This window comes from Embiotoca jacksoni, unplaced genomic scaffold, assembly GCF_022577435.1.
Source record: "Embiotoca jacksoni isolate LCO1_2020_lvr unplaced genomic scaffold, fEmbJac1.0.p SCAF_15, whole genome shotgun sequence".
NCBI classification, from domain to species: Eukaryota; Metazoa; Chordata; class Actinopteri; family Embiotocidae; genus Embiotoca; species Embiotoca jacksoni.
This window is the reverse complement of record NW_027185285.1, coordinates 8,347,167-8,367,474: the sequence shown is the minus strand read 5'-3', so window position 1 is coordinate 8,367,474 and position 20,308 is coordinate 8,347,167. Positions and strand designations below refer to the sequence as shown.

Here is a 20,308-nt window from a genome sequence, read left to right as displayed (position 1 = left end):
TTCAGCCCTATCTCCACCTGAGTCGACAACACTAAACAGTTTAAAGTACAACTCTGCCATCTAGCCGAAATACAAACATATTGCACTTAGACGTAAGACTGAACAGTTGGTTACTTACTAAAATATGAAGGTATGTATAACCTTTTATGTGTTGTTTCACGTTAAAAGATTTACGAAGAGGCATGTAAAGATAAAGTAATCTCTGCTCTGTCTCAGAACCGCGGGTTGTCTCTCCAAACATCACATTGCTCCCTCTCTGGAAGGGAGAATTTGGGGACTCACCGGTGAGACTCGTCTGCACCCTAAGTGGCTTTTATCCAGAGAAATTGACTGTAGAGTGGCAACAAGACAGACAGGGTATAAACCCTGACCCAATCAAAAGGAAGATGGAGAGCATGGCGGGAGAAGAAAAAACCTTCAGTCTAAGCAGCGAGATTAAGCCGGATCGGAACAAGTGGGAAGGAGGCTCAAGTTTTACGTGCAAGTCCATCCATGAAAAGAACGAAATTGAGGAAACAATAAGCATATGTCAAAGTAAGTATATTCAAAGCTAATGTCTCATAGCACATTTCACATTTTAGGTTATGTTGTGAATATTTTAAAATAAAAAATACAGTTTGTAATAAACTGAGGAGTTTTAATGAGTTTAACATTTATGCACCAACATATTTTACCGACAGTCTATGGAAGCACCCGTCCTTCCATCCATGTGGAGCTTCCCAGCTTCAAGACTGTAATGATGTCAACATCTGAGGTGACAGCTACATGTTTGGTCCGCACTGTTTTTGGTGCCACGGTGACCTGGCTGATGGATGGGAGAGTCTCATCCAGTACCACAGTGACGCAGGACACAAACGCAACTCATGTAAGCAGTAATATGACGGTTTCCTCGAGTCAGTGGAAGCAACTGAAGCATGTAACATGCAGAGCAGAACATAAGTGCTTCTCATCCACTGATAAGACAGTCCGTGTTGCAGGTAAGATCACTTAACAACACGAAAATCACATATCTGGTGAACACAGAGGACTTAAATAATAACCTTTGCTTTGTATTCTGTCTGTATCATCAGCACCTGCAGTCAGAGCTCCAGTGGTGGAGATCAGGAGATCTCTCCCAGATTTACTGAAGGGAGACGGAGCTGTGCTTAAGTGTGACATCACACAAATCTCCTCCAGTGACCTCTATGTCATCTTCCAGGCCAATGGTGTTAACATCTCTGACAAACAATATGTTAATCTTCCTGAAGGCACAGACCTCCCTTCGATCAGCAGACGCTTCTCTGTCCCTCAACATCTCTGGAAGAAAGACAATAGTTTCACCTGCAAAGTGAATCAAGGCTTTTCCAGCAGCAGCAGCTTTGAGTCAAATTCAACTGGCAATATTTTTGGTGAGAGGAGGAACTCTTCACTTTACTTGTCTGTTTACAATGAGTTTATGGATTCACTGATGCACTGATTCATCTCTCTTTAGTGGACCCATCAGTGGAACTTTTTCTGGCCCCTGGTGAAGAGTCAGGATCACAGACACTCGTGTGCTCTGGATCAGGCTTCAACCCTCAAATTAAATGGTTCACTGAGTCACAGCCAACATTTCCAGCAACTAATATCATCAGCATGGGTGCAGATGAACGTGTGGCAGTGACCAGTCAACTTCATATTCCTCAAACAGAGTGGAAAACAGGGAAGGTCTTCAGTTGTGAGGTATCTGACATTTCTCTGAAAACAAATGTCAAAAAGGAGATCAGCCTCTGCTCGGGTAAGTTCATAATAAAACTGAAGAACATAAGCATTCAATAATTAATAATAATTGTACGACCATGACAGATGTTATTTTTTAACTTCAAAGGTATATTAATCGTTGTCTGTTTACTCTGAGGACATTTGAAGTTGTGTTTCTGTCCACTTGGTGAATGCAACTCCTTAATTGACAGGTTTTTAAATATTGTCCAACTCTTCACAGAATGATCGTATTCCTTTACTGGATGCTCTGCTCTCCAGTCACTCAGTAACATTGTCTTTCTGCCGTTTAGTTCTGGCCTGGTAACATACACATGGATTGGTCAGACATGCTAACAATCACATTTAAACTGACTATACATGCTGTTCATGCTACTTTTAGCCTGCCTCTGCCAAACTGCTGCTCACAGCTTCAGTTTTGGTCTGTGATTAAAGTTTGGACACCCATTTTGCCTCAACGTTTGCCCAGCCAACTGAAGGGCAGACCAATCAGCAAGCAGTGTTGGTGGTTAAATGCGATGGTGTTGAAGTCTACTGTTTTTCACTAAATGTAGTTGCAGCGGTGGAAAATATTTGGACGATTTAACCGAACAGCAATTGATTAGAGCTGATCTAATAGTTTCAAAATGAACCCGAGATCTACACTCAGGAGGATGCAAAGATTGGAAATGATTCTCTATGAAGCGTACACAGACCCATATATTCACCGCAGTGAATCTGGATCTGGTAACACCAGGCGAGGCTACTCTATTCGATGAGTTAAATAACAGAAATTGGCTATGTTGAAAAACCAAAGTGATTATCCTGCATAACATTATCATCATAAATGCCCCCCTTTTATTTTGCATAGTAGTTTGAGTAAGTATTGATATAGACACTACCAAGAAATGCAGTTATGAAGTGTAATGTAAAAATTGTATTATAATGTAGAAGAACATATATTTTACATAAACGGTTTACTCATGAGTTGGTCTATCTTCATGGTTCTTTTTTCTTGTACTTTTCACCGACAGTTTCTTCAAGCACCCCTCCTTCTATCCATGTGGAGCTTCCCAGCTTCAAGACTGTAATGACGTCAACATCTGAGGTGACAGCTACATGTTTGGTCCGCACTGTTTTTGGTGCCACGGTGACCTGGCTGATGGATGGGAGAGTCTCATCCAGTACCACAGTGACGCAGGACACAAACGCAACTCATGTAAGCAGTAATATGAGGGTTTCCTCGAGTCAGTGGAAGCAACTGAAGCATGTAACATGCAGAGCAGAACATAAGTGCTTCTCATCCACTGAAAAGAAAGTCCGTGTTGCAGGTAAGATCACTTAACAACATGAAAATCACATATCTGGTGAACACAGAGGACTTAAATAATAACCTTTGCTTTGTATTCTGTCTGTATCATCAGCACCTGCAGTCAGAGCTCCAGTGGTGGAGATCAGGAGATCTCTCCCAGATTTACTGAAGGGAGACGGAGCTGTGCTTAAGTGTGACATCACACAACTCTCCTCCAGTGACCTCTATGTCACCTTCCAGGCCAATGGTGTTGACATCTCTGACAAACAATATGTTAATCTTCCTGAAGGCACAGACCTCCCTTCGATCAGCAGACGCTTCTCTGTCCCTCAACATCTCTGGAAGAAAGACAATAGTTTCACCTGCAAAGTGAATCAAGGCTTTTCCAGCAGCAGCAGCTTTGAGTCAAATTCAACTGGCAATATTTTTGGTGAGAGGAGGAACTCTTCACTTTATTTGTCTGTTTACAATGAGTTTATGGATTCACTGATGCACTGATTCATCTCTCTTTAGTGGACCCATCAGTGGAACTTTTTCTGGCCCCTGGTGAAGAGTCAGGATCACAGACACTCGTGTGCTCTGGATCAGGCTTCAACCCTCAAATTAAATGGTTCACTGAGTCACAGCCAACATTTCCAGCAACTAATATCATCAGCATGGGTGCAGATGAACGTGTGGCAGTGACCAGTCAACTTCATATTCCTCAAACAGAGTGGAAAACAGGGAAGGTCTTCAGTTGTGAGGTATCTGACATTTCTCTGAAAACAAATGTCAAAAAGGAGATCAGCCTCTGCTCGGGTAAGTTCATAATAAAACTGAAGAACATAAGCATTCAATAATTAATAATAATTGTACGACCATGACAGACGTTATTTTTTAACTTCAAAGGTATATTAATCGTTGTCTGTTTACTCTGAGGACATTTGAAGTTGTGTTTCTGTCCACTTGGTGAATGCAACTCCTTAATTGACAGGTTTTTAAATATTGTCCAACTCTTCACAGAATGATCGTATTCCTTTACTGGATGCTCTGCTCTCCAGTCACTCAGTAACATTGTCTTTCTGCCGTTTAGTTCTGGCCTGGTAACATACACATGGATTGGTCAGACATGCTAACAATCACATTTAAACTGACTATACATGCTGTTCATGCTACTTTTAGCCTGCCTCTGCCAAACTGCTGCTCACAGCTTCAGTTTTGGTCTGTGATTAAAGTTTGGACACCCATTTTGCCTCAACGTTTGCCCAGCCAACTGAAGGGCAGACCAATCAGCAAGCAGTGTTGGTGGTTAAATGCGATGGCGTTGAAGTCTACTGTTTTTCACTAAATGTAGTTGCAGCGGTGGAAAATATTTGGACGATTTAACCGAACAGCAATTGATTAGAGCTGATCTAATAGTTTCAAAATGAACCCGAGATCTACACTCAGGAGGATGCAAAGATTGGAAATGATTCTCTATGAAGCGTACACAGACCCATATATTCACCGCAGTGAATCTGGATCTGGTAACACCAGGCGAGGCTACTCTATTCGATGAGTTAAATAACAGAAATTGGCTATGTTGAAAAACCAAAGTGATTATCCTGCATAACATTATCATCATAAATGCCCCCCTTTTATTTTGCATAGTAGTTTGAGTAAGTATTGATATAGACACTACCAAGAAATGCAGTTATGAAGTGTAATGTAAAAATTGTATTATAATGTAGAAGAACATATATTTTACATAAACGGTTTACTCATGAGTTGGTCTATCTTCATGGTTCTTTTTTCTTGTACTTTTCACCGACAGTTTCTTCAAGCACCCCTCCTTCCATCCATGTGGAGCTTCCCAGCTTCAAGACTGTAATGACGTCAACATCTGAGGTGACAGCTACATGTTTGGTCCGCACTGTTTTTGGTGCCACGGTGACCTGGCTGATGGATGGGAGAGTCTCATCCAGTACCACAGTGACGCAGGACACAAACGCAACTCATGTAAGCAGTAATATGAGGGTTTCCTCGAGTCAGTGGAAGCAACTGAAGCATGTAACATGCAGAGCAGAACATAAGTGCTTCTCATCCACTGAAAAGAAAGTCCGTGTTGCAGGTAAGATCACTTAACAACATGAAAATCACATATCTGGTGAACACAGAGGACTTAAATAATAACCTTTGCTTTGTATTCTGTCTGTATCATCAGCACCTGCAGTCAGAGCTCCAGTGGTGGAGATCAGGAGATCTCTCCCAGATTTACTGAAGGGAGACGGAGCTGTGCTTAAGTGTGACATCACACAACTCTCCTCCAGTGACCTCTATGTCACCTTCCAGGCCAATGGTGTTGACATCTCTGACAAACAATATGTTAATCTTCCTGAAGGCACAGACCTCCCTTCGATCAGCAGACGCTTCTCTGTCCCTCAACATCTCTGGAAGAAAGACAATAGTTTCACCTGCAAAGTGAATCAAGGCTTTTCCAGCAGCAGCAGCTTTGAGTCAAATTCAACTGGCAATATTTTTGGTGAGAGGAGGAACTCTTCACTTTATTTGTCTGTTTACAATGAGTTTATGGATTCACTGATGCACTGATTCATCTCTCTTTAGTGGACCCATCAGTGGAACTTTTTCTGGCCCCTGGTGAAGAGTCAGGATCACGGACACTCGTGTGCTCTGGATCAGGCTTCAACCCTCAAATTAAATGGTTCACTGAGTCACAGCCAACATTTCCAGCAACTAATATCATCAGCATGGGTGCAGATGAACGTGTGGCAGTGACCAGTCAACTTCATATTCCTCAAACAGAGTGGAAAACAGGGAAGGTCTTCAGTTGTGAGGTATCTGACATTTCTCTGAAAACAAATGTCAAAAAGGAGATCAGCCTCTGCTCGGGTAAGTTCATAATAAAACTGAAGAACATAAGCATTCAATAATTAATAATAATTGTACGACCATGACAGACGTTATTTTTTAACTTCAAAGGTATATTAATCGTTGTCTGTTTACTCTGAGGACATTTGAAGTTGTGTTTCTGTCCACTTGGTGAATGCAACTCCTTAATTGACAGGTTTTTAAATATTGTCCAACTCTTCACAGAATGATCGTATTCCTTTACTGGATGCTCTGCTCTCCAGTCACTCAGTAACATTGTCTTTCTGCCGTTTAGTTCTGGCCTGGTAACATACACATGGATTGGTCAGACATGCTAACAATCACATTTAAACTGACTATACATGCTGTTCATGCTACTTTTAGCCTGCCTCTGCCAAACTGCTGCTCACAGCTTCAGTTTTGGTCTGTGATTAAAGTTTGGACACCCATTTTGCCTCAACGTTTGCCCAGCCAACTGAAGGGCAGACCAATCAGCAAGCAGTGTTGGTGGTTAAATGCGATGGCGTTGAAGTCTACTGTTTTTCACTAAATGTAGTTGCAGCGGTGGAAAATATTTGGACGATTTAACCGAACAGCAATTGATTAGAGCTGATCTAATAGTTTCAAAATGAACCCGAGATCTACACTCAGGAGGATGCAAAGATTGGAAATGATTCTCTATGAAGCGTACACAGACCCATATATTCACCGCAGTGAATCTGGATCTGGTAACACCAGGCGAGGCTACTCTATTCGATGAGTTAAATAACAGAAATTGGCTATGTTGAAAAACCAAAGTGATTATCCTGCATAACATTATCATCATAAATGCCCCCCTTTTATTTTGCATAGTAGTTTGAGTAAGTATTGATATAGACACTACCAAGAAATGCAGTTATGAAGTGTAATGTAAAAATTGTATTATAATGTAGAAGAACATATATTTTACATAAACGGTTTACTCATGAGTTGGTCTATCTTCATGGTTCTTTTTTCTTGTACTTTTCACCGACAGTTTCTTCAAGCACCCCTCCTTCTATCCATGTGGAGCTTCCCAGCTTCAAGACTGTAATGACGTCAACATCTGAGGTGACAGCTACATGTTTGGTCCGCACTGTTTTTGGTGCCACGGTGACCTGGCTGATGGATGGGAGAGTCTCATCCAGTACCACAGTGACGCAGGACACAAACGCAACTCATGTAAGCAGTAATATGAGGGTTTCCTCGAGTCAGTGGAAGCAACTGAAGCATGTAACATGCAGAGCAGAACATAAGTGCTTCTCATCCACTGAAAAGAAAGTCCGTGTTGCAGGTAAGATCACTTAACAACATGAAAATCACATATCTGGTGAACACAGAGGACTTAAATAATAACCTTTGCTTTGTATTCTGTCTGTATCATCAGCACCTGCAGTCAGAGCTCCAGTGGTGGAGATCAGGAGATCTCTCCCAGATTTACTGAAGGGAGACGGAGCTGTGCTTAAGTGTGACATCACACAACTCTCCTCCAGTGACCTCTATGTCACCTTCCAGGCCAATGGTGTTGACATCTCTGACAAACAATATGTTAATCTTCCTGAAGGCACAGACCTCCCTTCGATCAGCAGACGCTTCTCTGTCCCTCAACATCTCTGGAAGAAAGACAATAGTTTCACCTGCAAAGTGAATCAAGGCTTTTCCAGCAGCAGCAGCTTTGAGTCAAATTCAACTGGCAATATTTTTGGTGAGAGGAGGAACTCTTCACTTTACTTGTCTGTTTACAATGAGTTTATGGATTCACTGATGCACTGATTCATCTCTCTTTAGTGGACCCATCAGTGGAACTTTTTCTGGCCCCTGGTGAAGAGTCAGGATCACGGACACTCGTGTGCTCTGGATCAGGCTTCAACCCTCAAATTAAATGGTTCACTGAGTCACAGCCAACATTTCCAGCAACTAATATCATCAGCATGGGTGCAGATGAACGTGTGGCAGTGACCAGTCAACTTCATATTCCTCAAACAGAGTGGAAAACAGGGAAGGTCTTCAGTTGTGAGGTATCTGACATTTCTCTGAAAACAAATGTCAAAAAGGAGATCAGCCTCTGCTCGGGTAAGTTCATAATAAAACTGAAGAACATAAGCATTCAATAATTAATAATAATTGTACGACCATGACAGACGTTATTTTTTAACTTCAAAGGTATATTAATCGTTGTCTGTTTACTCTGAGGACATTTGAAGTTGTGTTTCTGTCCACTTGGTGAATGCAACTCCTTAATTGACAGGTTTTTAAATATTGTCCAACTCTTCACAGAATGATCGTATTCCTTTACTGGATGCTCTGCTCTCCAGTCACTCAGTAACATTGTCTTTCTGCCGTTTAGTTCTGGCCTGGTAACATACACATGGATTGGTCAGACATGCTAACAATCACATTTAAACTGACTATACATGCTGTTCATGCTACTTTTAGCCTGCCTCTGCCAAACTGCTGCTCACAGCTTCAGTTTTGGTCTGTGATTAAAGTTTGGACACCCATTTTGCCTCAACGTTTGCCCAGCCAACTGAAGGGCAGACCAATCAGCAAGCAGTGTTGGTGGTTAAATGCGATGGCGTTGAAGTCTACTGTTTTTCACTAAATGTAGTTGCAGCGGTGGAAAATATTTGGACGATTTAACCGAACAGCAATTGATTAGAGCTGATCTAATAGTTTCAAAATGAACCCGAGATCTACACTCAGGAGGATGCAAAGATTGGAAATGATTCTCTATGAAGCGTACACAGACCCATATATTCACCGCAGTGAATCTGGATCTGGTAACACCAGGCGAGGCTACTCTATTCGATGAGTTAAATAACAGAAATTGGCTATGTTGAAAAACCAAAGTGATTATCCTGCATAACATTATCATCATAAATGCCCCCCTTTTATTTTGCATAGTAGTTTGAGTAAGTATTGATATAGACACTACCAAGAAATGCAGTTATGAAGTGTAATGTAAAAATTGTATTATAATGTAGAAGAACATATATTTTACATAAACGGTTTACTCATGAGTTGGTCTATCTTCATGGTTCTTTTTTCTTGTACTTTTCACCGACAGTTTCTTCAAGCACCCCTCCTTCTATCCATGTGGAGCTTCCCAGCTTCAAGACTGTAATGACGTCAACATCTGAGGTGACAGCTACATGTTTGGTCCGCACTGTTTTTGGTGCCACGGTGACCTGGCTGATGGATGGGAGAGTCTCATCCAGTACCACAGTGACGCAGGACACAAACGCAACTCATGTAAGCAGTAATATGAGGGTTTCCTCGAGTCAGTGGAAGCAACTGAAGCATGTAACATGCAGAGCAGAACATAAGTGCTTCTCATCCACTGAAAAGAAAGTCCGTGTTGCAGGTAAGATCACTTAACAACATGAAAATCACATATCTGGTGAACACAGAGGACTTAAATAATAACCTTTGCTTTGTATTCTGTCTGTATCATCAGCACCTGCAGTCAGAGCTCCAGTGGTGGAGATCAGGAGATCTCTCCCAGATTTACTGAAGGGAGACGGAGCTGTGCTTAAGTGTGACATCACACAACTCTCCTCCAGTGACCTCTATGTCACCTTCCAGGCCAATGGTGTTGACATCTCTGACAAACAATATGTTAATCTTCCTGAAGGCACAGACCTCCCTTCGATCAGCAGACGCTTCTCTGTCCCTCAACATCTCTGGAAGAAAGACAATAGTTTCACCTGCAAAGTGAATCAAGGCTTTTCCAGCAGCAGCAGCTTTGAGTCAAATTCAACTGGCAATATTTTTGGTGAGAGGAGGAACTCTTCACTTTACTTGTCTGTTTACAATGAGTTTATGGATTCACTGATGCACTGATTCATCTCTCTTTAGTGGACCCATCAGTGGAACTTTTTCTGGCCCCTGGTGAAGAGTCAGGATCACAGACACTCGTGTGCTCTGGATCAGGCTTCAACCCTCAAATTAAATGGTTCACTGAGTCACAGCCAACATTTCCAGCAACTAATATCATCAGCATGGGTGCAGATGAACGTGTGGCAGTGACCAGTCAACTTCATATTCCTCAAACAGAGTGGAAAACAGGGAAGGTCTTCAGTTGTGAGGTATCTGACATTTCTCTGAAAACAAATGTCAAAAAGGAGATCAGCCTCTGCTCGGGTAAGTTCATAATAAAACTGAAGAACATAAGCATTCAATAATTAATAATAATTGTACGACCATGACAGACGTTATTTTTTAACTTCAAAGGTATATTAATCGTTGTCTGTTTACTCTGAGGACATTTGAAGTTGTGTTTCTGTCCACTTGGTGAATGCAACTCCTTAATTGACAGGTTTTTAAATATTGTCCAACTCTTCACAGAATGATCGTATTCCTTTACTGGATGCTCTGCTCTCCAGTCACTCAGTAACATTGTCTTTCTGCCGTTTAGTTCTGGCCTGGTAACATACACATGGATTGGTCAGACATGCTAACAATCACATTTAAACTGACTATACATGCTGTTCATGCTACTTTTAGCCTGCCTCTGCCAAACTGCTGCTCACAGCTTCAGTTTTGGTCTGTGATTAAAGTTTGGACACCCATTTTGCCTCAACGTTTGCCCAGCCAACTGAAGGGCAGACCAATCAGCAAGCAGTGTTGGTGGTTAAATGCGATGGCGTTGAAGTCTACTGTTTTTCACTAAATGTAGTTGCAGCGGTGGAAAATATTTGGACGATTTAACCGAACAGCAATTGATTAGAGCTGATCTAATAGTTTCAAAATGAACCCGAGATCTACACTCAGGAGGATGCAAAGATTGGAAATGATTCTCTATGAAGCGTACACAGACCCATATATTCACCGCAGTGAATCTGGATCTGGTAACACCAGGCGAGGCTACTCTATTCGATGAGTTAAATAACAGAAATTGGCTATGTTGAAAAACCAAAGTGATTATCCTGCATAACATTATCATCATAAATGCCCCCCTTTTATTTTGCATAGTAGTTTGAGTAAGTATTGATATAGACACTACCAAGAAATGCAGTTATGAAGTGTAATGTAAAAATTGTATTATAATGTAGAAGAACATATATTTTACATAAACGGTTTACTCATGAGTTGGTCTCTCTTCATGGTTCTTTTTTCTTGTACTTTTCACCGACAGTTTCTTCAAGCACCCGTCCTTCCATCCATGTGGAGCTTCCCAGCTTCAAGACTGTAATGATGTCAACATCTGAGGTGACAGCTACATGTTCGGTCCGCACTGTTTTTGGTGCCACAGTGACCTGGCTGATGGATGGGAGAGTCTCATCCAGTACCACAGTGACGCAGGACACAAACGCAACTCATGTAAGCAGTAATATGAGGGTTTCCTCGAGTCAGTGGAAGCAACTGAAGCATGTAACATGCAGAGCAGAACATAAGTGCTTCTCATCCACTGAAAAGAAAGTCCGTGTTGCAGGTAAGATCACTTAACAACATGAAAATCACATATCTGGTGAACACAGAGGACTTAAATAATAACCTTTGCTTTGTATTCTGTCTGTATCATCAGCACCTGCAGTCAGAGCTCCAGTGGTGGAGATCAGGAGATCTCTCCCAGATTTACTGAAGGGAGACGGAGCTGTGCTTAAGTGTGACATCACACAACTCTCCTCCAGTGACCTCTATGTCACCTTCCAGGCCAATGGTGTTGACATCTCTGACAAACAATATGTTAATCTTCCTGAAGGCACAGACCTCCCTTCGATCAGCAGACGCTTCTCTGTCCCTCAACATCTCTGGAAGAAAGACAATAGTTTCACCTGCAAAGTGAATCAAGGCTTTTCCAGCAGCAGCAGCTTTGAGTCAAATTCAACTGGCAATATTTTTGGTGAGAGGAGGAACTCTTCACTTTACTTGTCTGTTTACAATGAGTTTATGGATTCACTGATGCACTGATTCATCTCTCTTTAGTGGACCCATCAGTGGAACTTTTTCTGGCCCCTGGTGAAGAGTCAGGATCACAGACACTCGTGTGCTCTGGATCAGGCTTCAACCCTCAAATTAAATGGTTCACTGAGTCACAGCCAACATTTCCAGCAACTAATATCATCAGCATGGGTGCAGATGAACGTGTGGCAGTGACCAGTCAACTTCATATTCCTCAAACAGAGTGGAAAACAGGGAAGGTCTTCAGTTGTGAGGTATCTGACATTTCTCTGAAAACAAATGTCAAAAAGGAGATCAGCCTCTGCTCGGGTAAGTTCATAATAAAACTGAAGAACATAAGCATTCAATAATTAATAATAATTGTACGACCATGACAGACGTTATTTTTTAACTTCAAAGGTATATTAATCGTTGTCTGTTTACTCTGAGGACATTTGAAGTTGTGTTTCTGTCCACTTGGTGAATGCAACTCCTTAATTGACAGGTTTTTAAATATTGTCCAACTCTTCACAGAATGATCGTATTCCTTTACTGGATGCTCTGCTCTCCAGTCACTCAGTAACATTGTCTTTCTGCCGTTTAGTTCTGGCCTGGTAACATACACATGGATTGGTCAGACATGCTAACAATCACATTTAAACTGACTATACATGCTGTTCATGCTACTTTTAGCCTGCCTCTGCCAAACTGCTGCTCACAGCTTCAGTTTTGGTCTGTGATTAAAGTTTGGACACCCATTTTGCCTCAACGTTTGCCCAGCCAACTGAAGGGCAGACCAATCAGCAAGCAGTGTTGGTGGTTAAATGCGATGGCGTTGAAGTCTACTGTTTTTCACTAAATGTAGTTGCAGCGGTGGAAAATATTTGGACGATTTAACCGAACAGCAATTGATTAGAGCTGATCTAATAGTTTCAAAATGAACCCGAGATCTACACTCAGGAGGATGCAAAGATTGGAAATGATTCTCTATGAAGCGTACACAGACCCATATATTCACCGCAGTGAATCTGGATCTGGTAACACCAGGCGAGGCTACTCTATTCGATGAGTTAAATAACAGAAATTGGCTATGTTGAAAAACCAAAGTGATTATCCTGCATAACATTATCATCATAAATGCCCCCCTTTTATTTTGCATAGTAGTTTGAGTAAGTATTGATATAGACACTACCAAGAAATGCAGTTATGAAGTGTAATGTAAAAATTGTATTATAATGTAGAAGAACATATATTTTACATAAACGGTTTACTCATGAGTTGGTCTCTCTTCATGGTTCTTTTTTCTTGTACTTTTCACCGACAGTTTCTTCAAGCACCCGTCCTTCCATCCATGTGGAGCTTCCCAGCTTCAAGACTGTAATGATGTCAACATCTGAGGTGACAGCTACATGTTCGGTCCGCACTGTTTTTGGTGCCACAGTGACCTGGCTGATGGATGGGAGAGTCTCATCCAGTACCACAGTGACGCAGGACACAAACGCAACTCATGTAAGCAGTAATATGAGGGTTTCCTCGAGTCAGTGGAAGCAACTGAAGCATGTAACATGCAGAGCAGAACATAAGTGCTTCTCATCCACTGAAAAGAAAGTCCGTGTTGCAGGTAAGATCACTTAACAACATGAAAATCACATATCTGGTGAACACAGAGGACTTAAATAATAACCTTTGCTTTGTATTCTGTCTGTATCATCAGCACCTGCAGTCAGAGCTCCAGTGGTGGAGATCAGGAGATCTCTCCCAGATTTACTGAAGGGAGACGGAGCTGTGCTTAAGTGTGACATCACACAACTCTCCTCCAGTGACCTCTATGTCACCTTCCAGGCCAATGGTGTTGACATCTCTGACAAACAATATGTTAATCTTCCTGAAGGCACAGACCTCCCTTCGATCAGCAGACGCTTCTCTGTCCCTCAACATCTCTGGAAGAAAGACAATAGTTTCACCTGCAAAGTGAATCAAGGCTTTTCCAGCAGCAGCAGCTTTGAGTCAAATTCAACTGGCAATATTTTTGGTGAGAGGAGGAACTCTTCACTTTACTTGTCTGTTTACAATGAGTTTATGGATTCACTGATGCACTGATTCATCTCTCTTTAGTGGACCCATCAGTGGAACTTTTTCTGGCCCCTGGTGAAGAGTCAGGATCACAGACACTCGTGTGCTCTGGATCAGGCTTCAACCCTCAAATTAAATGGTTCACTGAGTCACAGCCAACATTTCCAGCAACTAATATCATCAGCATGGGTGCAGATGAACGTGTGGCAGTGACCAGTCAACTTCATATTCCTCAAACAGAGTGGAAAACAGGGAAGGTCTTCAGTTGTGAGGTATCTGACATTTCTCTGAAAACAAATGTCAAAAAGGAGATCAGCCTCTGCTCGGGTAAGTTCATAATAAAACTGAAGAACATAAGCATTCAATAATTAATAATAATTGTACGACCATGACAGACGTTATTTTTTAACTTCAAAGGTATATTAATCGTTGTCTGTTTACTCTGAGGACATTTGAAGTTGTGTTTCTGTCCACTTGGTGAATGCAACTCCTTAATTGACAGGTTTTTAAATATTGTCCAACTCTTCACAGAATGATCGTATTCCTTTACTGGATGCTCTGCTCTCCAGTCACTCAGTAACATTGTCTTTCTGCCGTTTAGTTCTGGCCTGGTAACATACACATGGATTGGTCAGACATGCTAACAATCACATTTAAACTGACTATACATGCTGTTCATGCTACTTTTAGCCTGCCTCTGCCAAACTGCTGCTCACAGCTTCAGTTTTGGTCTGTGATTAAAGTTTGGACACCCATTTTGCCTCAACGTTTGCCCAGCCAACTGAAGGGCAGACCAATCAGCAAGCAGTGTTGGTGGTTAAATGCGATGGCGTTGAAGTCTACTGTTTTTCACTAAATGTAGTTGCAGCGGTGGAAAATATTTGGACGATTTAACCGAACAGCAATTGATTAGAGCTGATCTAATAGTTTCAAAATGAACCCGAGATCTACACTCAGGAGGATGCAAAGATTGGAAATGATTCTCTATGAAGCGTACACAGACCCATATATTCACCGCAGTGAATCTGGATCTGGTAACACCAGGCGAGGCTACTCTATTCGATGAGTTAAATAACAGAAATTGGCTATGTTGAAAAACCAAAGTGATTATCCTGCATAACATTATCATCATAAATGCCCCCCTTTTATTTTGCATAGTAGTTTGAGTAAGTATTGATATAGACACTACCAAGAAATGCAGTTATGAAGTGTAATGTAAAAATTGTATTATAATGTAGAAGAACATATATTTTACATAAACGGTTTACTCATGAGTTGGTCTATCTTCATGGTTCTTTTTTCTTGTACTTTTCACCGACAGTTTCTTCAAGCACCCGTCCTTCCATCCATGTGGAGCTTCCCAGCTTCAAGACTGTAATGAGGTCAACATCTGAGGTGACAGCTACATGTTCGGTCCGCACTGTTTTTGGTGCCACAGTGACCTGGCTGATGGATGGGAGAGTCTCATCCAGTACCACAGGGACGCAGGACACAAACGCAACTCATGTAAGCAGTAATATGAGGGTTTCCTCGAGTCAGTGGAAGCAACTGAAGCATGTAACATGCAGAGCAGAACATAAGTGCTTCTCATCCACTGAAAAGAAAGTCCGTGTTGCAGGTAAGATCACTTAACAACATGAAAATCACATATCTGGTGAACACAGAGGACTTAAATAATAACCTTTGCTTTGTATTCTGTCTGTATCATCAGCACCTGCAGTCAGAGCTCCAGTGGTGGAGATCAGGAGATCTCTCCCAGATTTACTGAAGGGAGACGGAGCTGTGCTTAAGTGTGACATCACACAACTCTCCTCCAGTGACCTCTATGTCACCTTCCAGGCCAATGGTGTTGACATCTCTGACAAACAATATGTTAATCTTCCTGAAGGCACAGACCTCCCTTCGATCAGCAGACGCTTCTCTGTCCCTCAACATCTCTGGAAGAAAGACAATAGTTTCACCTGCAAAGTGAATCAAGGCTTTTCCAGCAGCAGCAGCTTTGAGTCAAATTCAACTGGCAATATTTTTGGTGAGAGGAGGAACTCTTCACTTTACTTGTCTGTTTACAATGAGTTTATGGATTCACTGATGCACTGATTCATCTCTCTTTAGTGGACCCATCAGTGGAACTTTTTCTGGCCCCTGGTGAAGAGTCAGGATCACGGACACTGGTGTGCTCTGGATCAGGCTTCAACCCTCAAATTAAATGGTTCACTGAGTCACAGCCAACATTTCCAGCAACTAATATCATCAGCATGGGTGCAGATGAACGTGTGGCAGTGACCAGTCAACTTCATATTCCTCAAACAGAGTGGAAAACAAGGAAGGTCTTCAGTTGTGAGGTATCTGACATTTCTCTGAATACAAATGTCAGAAAGAACATCAGCTTCTGCTCAGGTATAATAGAAACACAACCTTTAATCATAATACATTGATTAATTACAACATCATGTATTTTAGACTCTCTTTCTAGTAATTATTACTCAATGTGTTGCACTTTCTTTTCCTTTAATGTAATTTTCTTTTTTTAGTAACTCCAGCATCATCTCAGATAGTCGGGGTCTATGTTCAGGGACCACCACTACAGCAGCTGCAGAAGAAGGGACATGTGACATTTACCTGTCTCTTGGTGGGTCCTCGTCTTAAGGATTTCTCCATCACCTGGAAAGTAGAGGGTAACAAAGACTTTGTCCATAATGTCCATATGGAGTCCCCCGTGAGTCACCGCAATGGAACGGAGACTTTTCAGAGCTTCCTCAATGTATCAGCGGAGGACTGGCATGCGCATAAACAAGTGTCTTGTGAGGGAAGGCATCTATGTTCTGACTGGGGCTACAAGGACCATATAAGCAAAAGTAGAGGTAATATGAGAAACTGCTCATAGCGCTCACTGAAATTTTACAACATACTTGAAGACAAAAAGTTTGTGAAACTCAGTTTTACAAAAATAATACTCTCCATGATGCTTGTTCTTGTTATGACTAAAAATTGCAAGAACCAAAATACAATGCCTTATTTTCCGTTTTCTTCTCTGTGTTTCATAAGACATGGATCCGCCGACGGTGAAGATAACACAACCAACTGCCTCTGAGCTGTCTGTGTCTGATGTCATCACCCTCATTTGCCTAGTTTCTGGATTTTTCCCATCTAACATCGTAGTGTACTGGGAAGAGAATGGCCAGAGGCTCCCAGCATCTCGTTACGTCAACAGTCCCGCATGGAAATCCTCTGGGAGCAGCACCTATTCAATGAGCAGCAGATTTAATGTATCCCAAACTAAGGACCAAAGGTCTACATACTCCTGTGTTGTCAGACATGAGTCGTCTGTAACGCCCATTGAAAGTTCTATAAATGATGTGTTTGGTGAGCTGGAAATTAGCATTTAATCTTAAAAATGTTTAAACATCTCCTTTAAAAAAAATAAATAAATAAATAAATTCTATGTATTTGTTCCCCAGCTTCAGTGACCCACAGCAAGCCTTCTGCCCTCTTACTCCAGGGCTCCAGTGAATGTGTCTGCCTTGTCTTTGGCTTCAGCCCTGAATCCATCAACATTACTTGGTTTCGCAATGAAGACACAGAACTTTGGAACTACAACACTAGTGCGCCCCACAGAGGCCCGGATGGAACGTTCAGTATCCGAAGCCACCTTCGTCTGTCCCAGGGCAACTCTTTACCTGGAGAGGTCATCACCTGCAGGGTGACTCATGCAAACACCACCCTGTCCCTGACTACTTCTAAGCCAGGTGCTCATTCATCCATTGATCGAAATTTTTCATTCACTTTAAAGATTGTACATAACATGTTAATAACATACTTTACACACTGAGTCAGTTTGGTAACTGTGATTTTTTTTTTTCTTTTTTTATGTCTTTACAGTTCTTTCTCGAATGTAAAAAAAAAAAAAAAGTCATTGTCATACGTATCTAACAAATCCAATTTTATAGCTTTCACAGGCAATCTGGAGCATTGTGACGTCTTAGATGACATCATGCACACCGATGTGAACCAAGACGTAGGGGTGGAAACTTGGTACATGATTTTCCCTCTCTTCTGTTTTTCCCTCATCACCTTCATCTACGGTGTCTTAGTTACCATGATTAAGGTAAGATACAGCACCCATCATGCTGCTGTGTTCTTGGTTTTGATATCTCTACTGTTTGATATTTTGTATATTTGAAATTATTCATGATTTGGGTTAATTTGTATCAAACTTTTATACTTCTCAACAAAACTTTCACCAGATTCTCACACATTCCCTGTTTGTTTGTTTTCATTTTAGACTAAATGAGGATGATCGCTGAATGGGCCCCATTTTATGATGTGGACTTTTGGAGATATTTTTTGGCCTGACTACTTTTAAAGTGTAATGACTTATTTTTCTTTCTTGTTTGTTTTATATTTCATTTATTTTTATGTTTCAGTTATCTGTTTGTGTGGCATACATGTAAGAGGAAGTGGCACAACTATAAACAAATAAATGAAGTATAGTGTGATGAATAAATATGTCCCTGCACTCATTCTTGCGTTTGAAAAAAAATTAAGATTCAAATCTGAAGAATACATTTTCTCATAACTTGCCTCATTTATTACAATTAAAATAAATCTTCTTCCGTAATATGCTTCGTACTACAGTGTGACATAACGACACCCTTGTCTTGTATTATTTATACTTCTCCACAAGAGTGAGACAAAGCTCCAAATGCAGCAGCAGTAGTGGCACCTCTATGTGAAACACTAGCTAGGTCGTAATTTGAAGATGCTGACAGATCTGAATTGGACTTGGTATGGCGATGGTATGATAGAGAGGTACATTCATATGAAGGCACAAACACTGCTTTTGTATCTCTTCACCTTTCCATACTAACTCACACAGAGTCACTGTAAATCTGTGCACACTCACTCTTGGAGTTAGAGCTGTATGTGTCCGCATTTGTGTACCTTGTGGGTTTATAGGAATTCACATCTGGGAGGGATGACACTGAGCACACTAAGGCTTACTATTGGCTACCTCTGGACTGATCTGGCACTGTGTGTGCCCCGATTGGCTGGGGACCCTGTGGCAGCCTGCCCAAATCTGTGACGCTGTTGCTGGGATGGAGTCAAAGCATGCTGCTGCCAGTCTAAGTGCCATGGGGCCGGCAACAGGGAAGCGGGGCACCGTGCCCAGCAGGCTGCCTGAGAGCGTCTCGCTGTCTGACACCCCCATACCCTCCCATCCACTGATGCCAAGCACCCTCCCTCTAGGTCCTTGCTCGACCTCTTCTGTGTGTCCAGACAAACCAAGTATAAGTTACAACCAAACATCCCGGTACCTGAACCAACAAGGCAACAGTAGAAGGCTGGTTGTACTGAGCAGGGTACAGAATTTAAAGTTGAACCTTAAGTATCTTATTCTTGGGATTTTATTTGTCCGTACTGCTTTCACTGCTTTAACAGAAAAAGACAGACTTCATTACAGTAAATAAAGAAATATTAAGCCTCAAAGCACCATAGTGACAAAAGACACCCATACAGAGGCCAGAGTCCAACCAACAACTGCATCATGCCAGAGAGTATGCCATTAAAATGCTTAGTGCTACCCATAGTTGTGTTTCTTTATGACAGTGCCCTCTAGTGGCTATAGTTATTTTATTACAACCGGAGCAATGGAGTAAAGTAAGGAGCAAAGGGAGGCGATGCAACAACATCCACATAGGGATGAGTTCGGGGTGGATGAATGGGGTCAACAAAACACTTCACTTTCACACAGGACACCACAGTTTCTTTCCCATTCCAAGCCAATAGTCAACAATGCATTAAACAATTATTTTTTCCATAATCAACCAAGTATACTGCTGTGGGTCATAATCTGGACGCTCTATGGACAAATGACCTTTATAATTGTGAATTACCAAGTTAAATTAATGGTACTGCAGGTCTAGAAGTTCTACTATTAAGCAATTATGCAAAGGATAAAAGTGAAAAAGACACTGACATAAAACACATGCAATGCTTTAGCACATGACTACATTTTGAGCACTGTGGTGGGTAATTTGTCTAACATGACCACAATAAAAGGCTATGTAAAGGAGAAGGAGAGTGGAATGCCCTACTAATTATTTTCTCAAAAAACATGTATGATTTCTATGTACACATACCATGAACTTCATTTATATGATCTCTGAAAGAAAACCAAAATGATTCTGAATGAGAAATAATTTCACAATGGTGTATATTTTACAAATCATGACCAAAATCATGAATAGAAAAAGTATGAGCAATAAATGATGTCAAACCACCGCTTGGTCCCTATGGATACACGTGTATAACTCAACATCTATCTAACATTTCCCCCCACTTTGTAAATGTGTGGACCCCTGTTAATAATACCATTTTAAGGAATATTTATCATATTTCAGTTTAAACATGTTAGAACGTGATTTTTTTCGCTGAAACTCTGTCCCATGCAGCCTTGCT

General features: G+C 41.4%; 1 protein-coding gene across 1 annotated transcript; it reads left to right on the top strand.

The window, feature by feature from the left end:
- Positions 1-296: 296 nt before the first annotated feature.
- LOC138198111 (hemicentin-1-like) lies at positions 297-18,353 on the top strand. Its single transcript, XM_069149313.1, has 30 exons — positions 297-534; positions 681-977; positions 1,071-1,388; positions 1,472-1,756; positions 2,751-3,047; positions 3,141-3,458; positions 3,542-3,826; positions 4,821-5,117; positions 5,211-5,528; positions 5,612-5,896; positions 6,891-7,187; positions 7,281-7,598; positions 7,682-7,966; positions 8,961-9,257; positions 9,351-9,668; positions 9,752-10,036; positions 11,031-11,327; positions 11,421-11,738; positions 11,822-12,106; positions 13,101-13,397; positions 13,491-13,808; positions 13,892-14,176; positions 15,171-15,467; positions 15,561-15,878; positions 15,962-16,246; positions 16,381-16,710; positions 16,895-17,212; positions 17,308-17,595; positions 17,797-17,954; positions 18,132-18,353. The coding sequence occupies exons 1-30, from the start codon at positions 387-389 to the stop codon at positions 18,138-18,140; spliced, it is 8,451 nt and encodes a 2,816-aa protein (XP_069005414.1). The 5' UTR covers positions 297-386; the 3' UTR covers positions 18,141-18,353.
- The last annotated feature ends 1,955 nt before the right edge of the window (positions 18,354-20,308 follow it).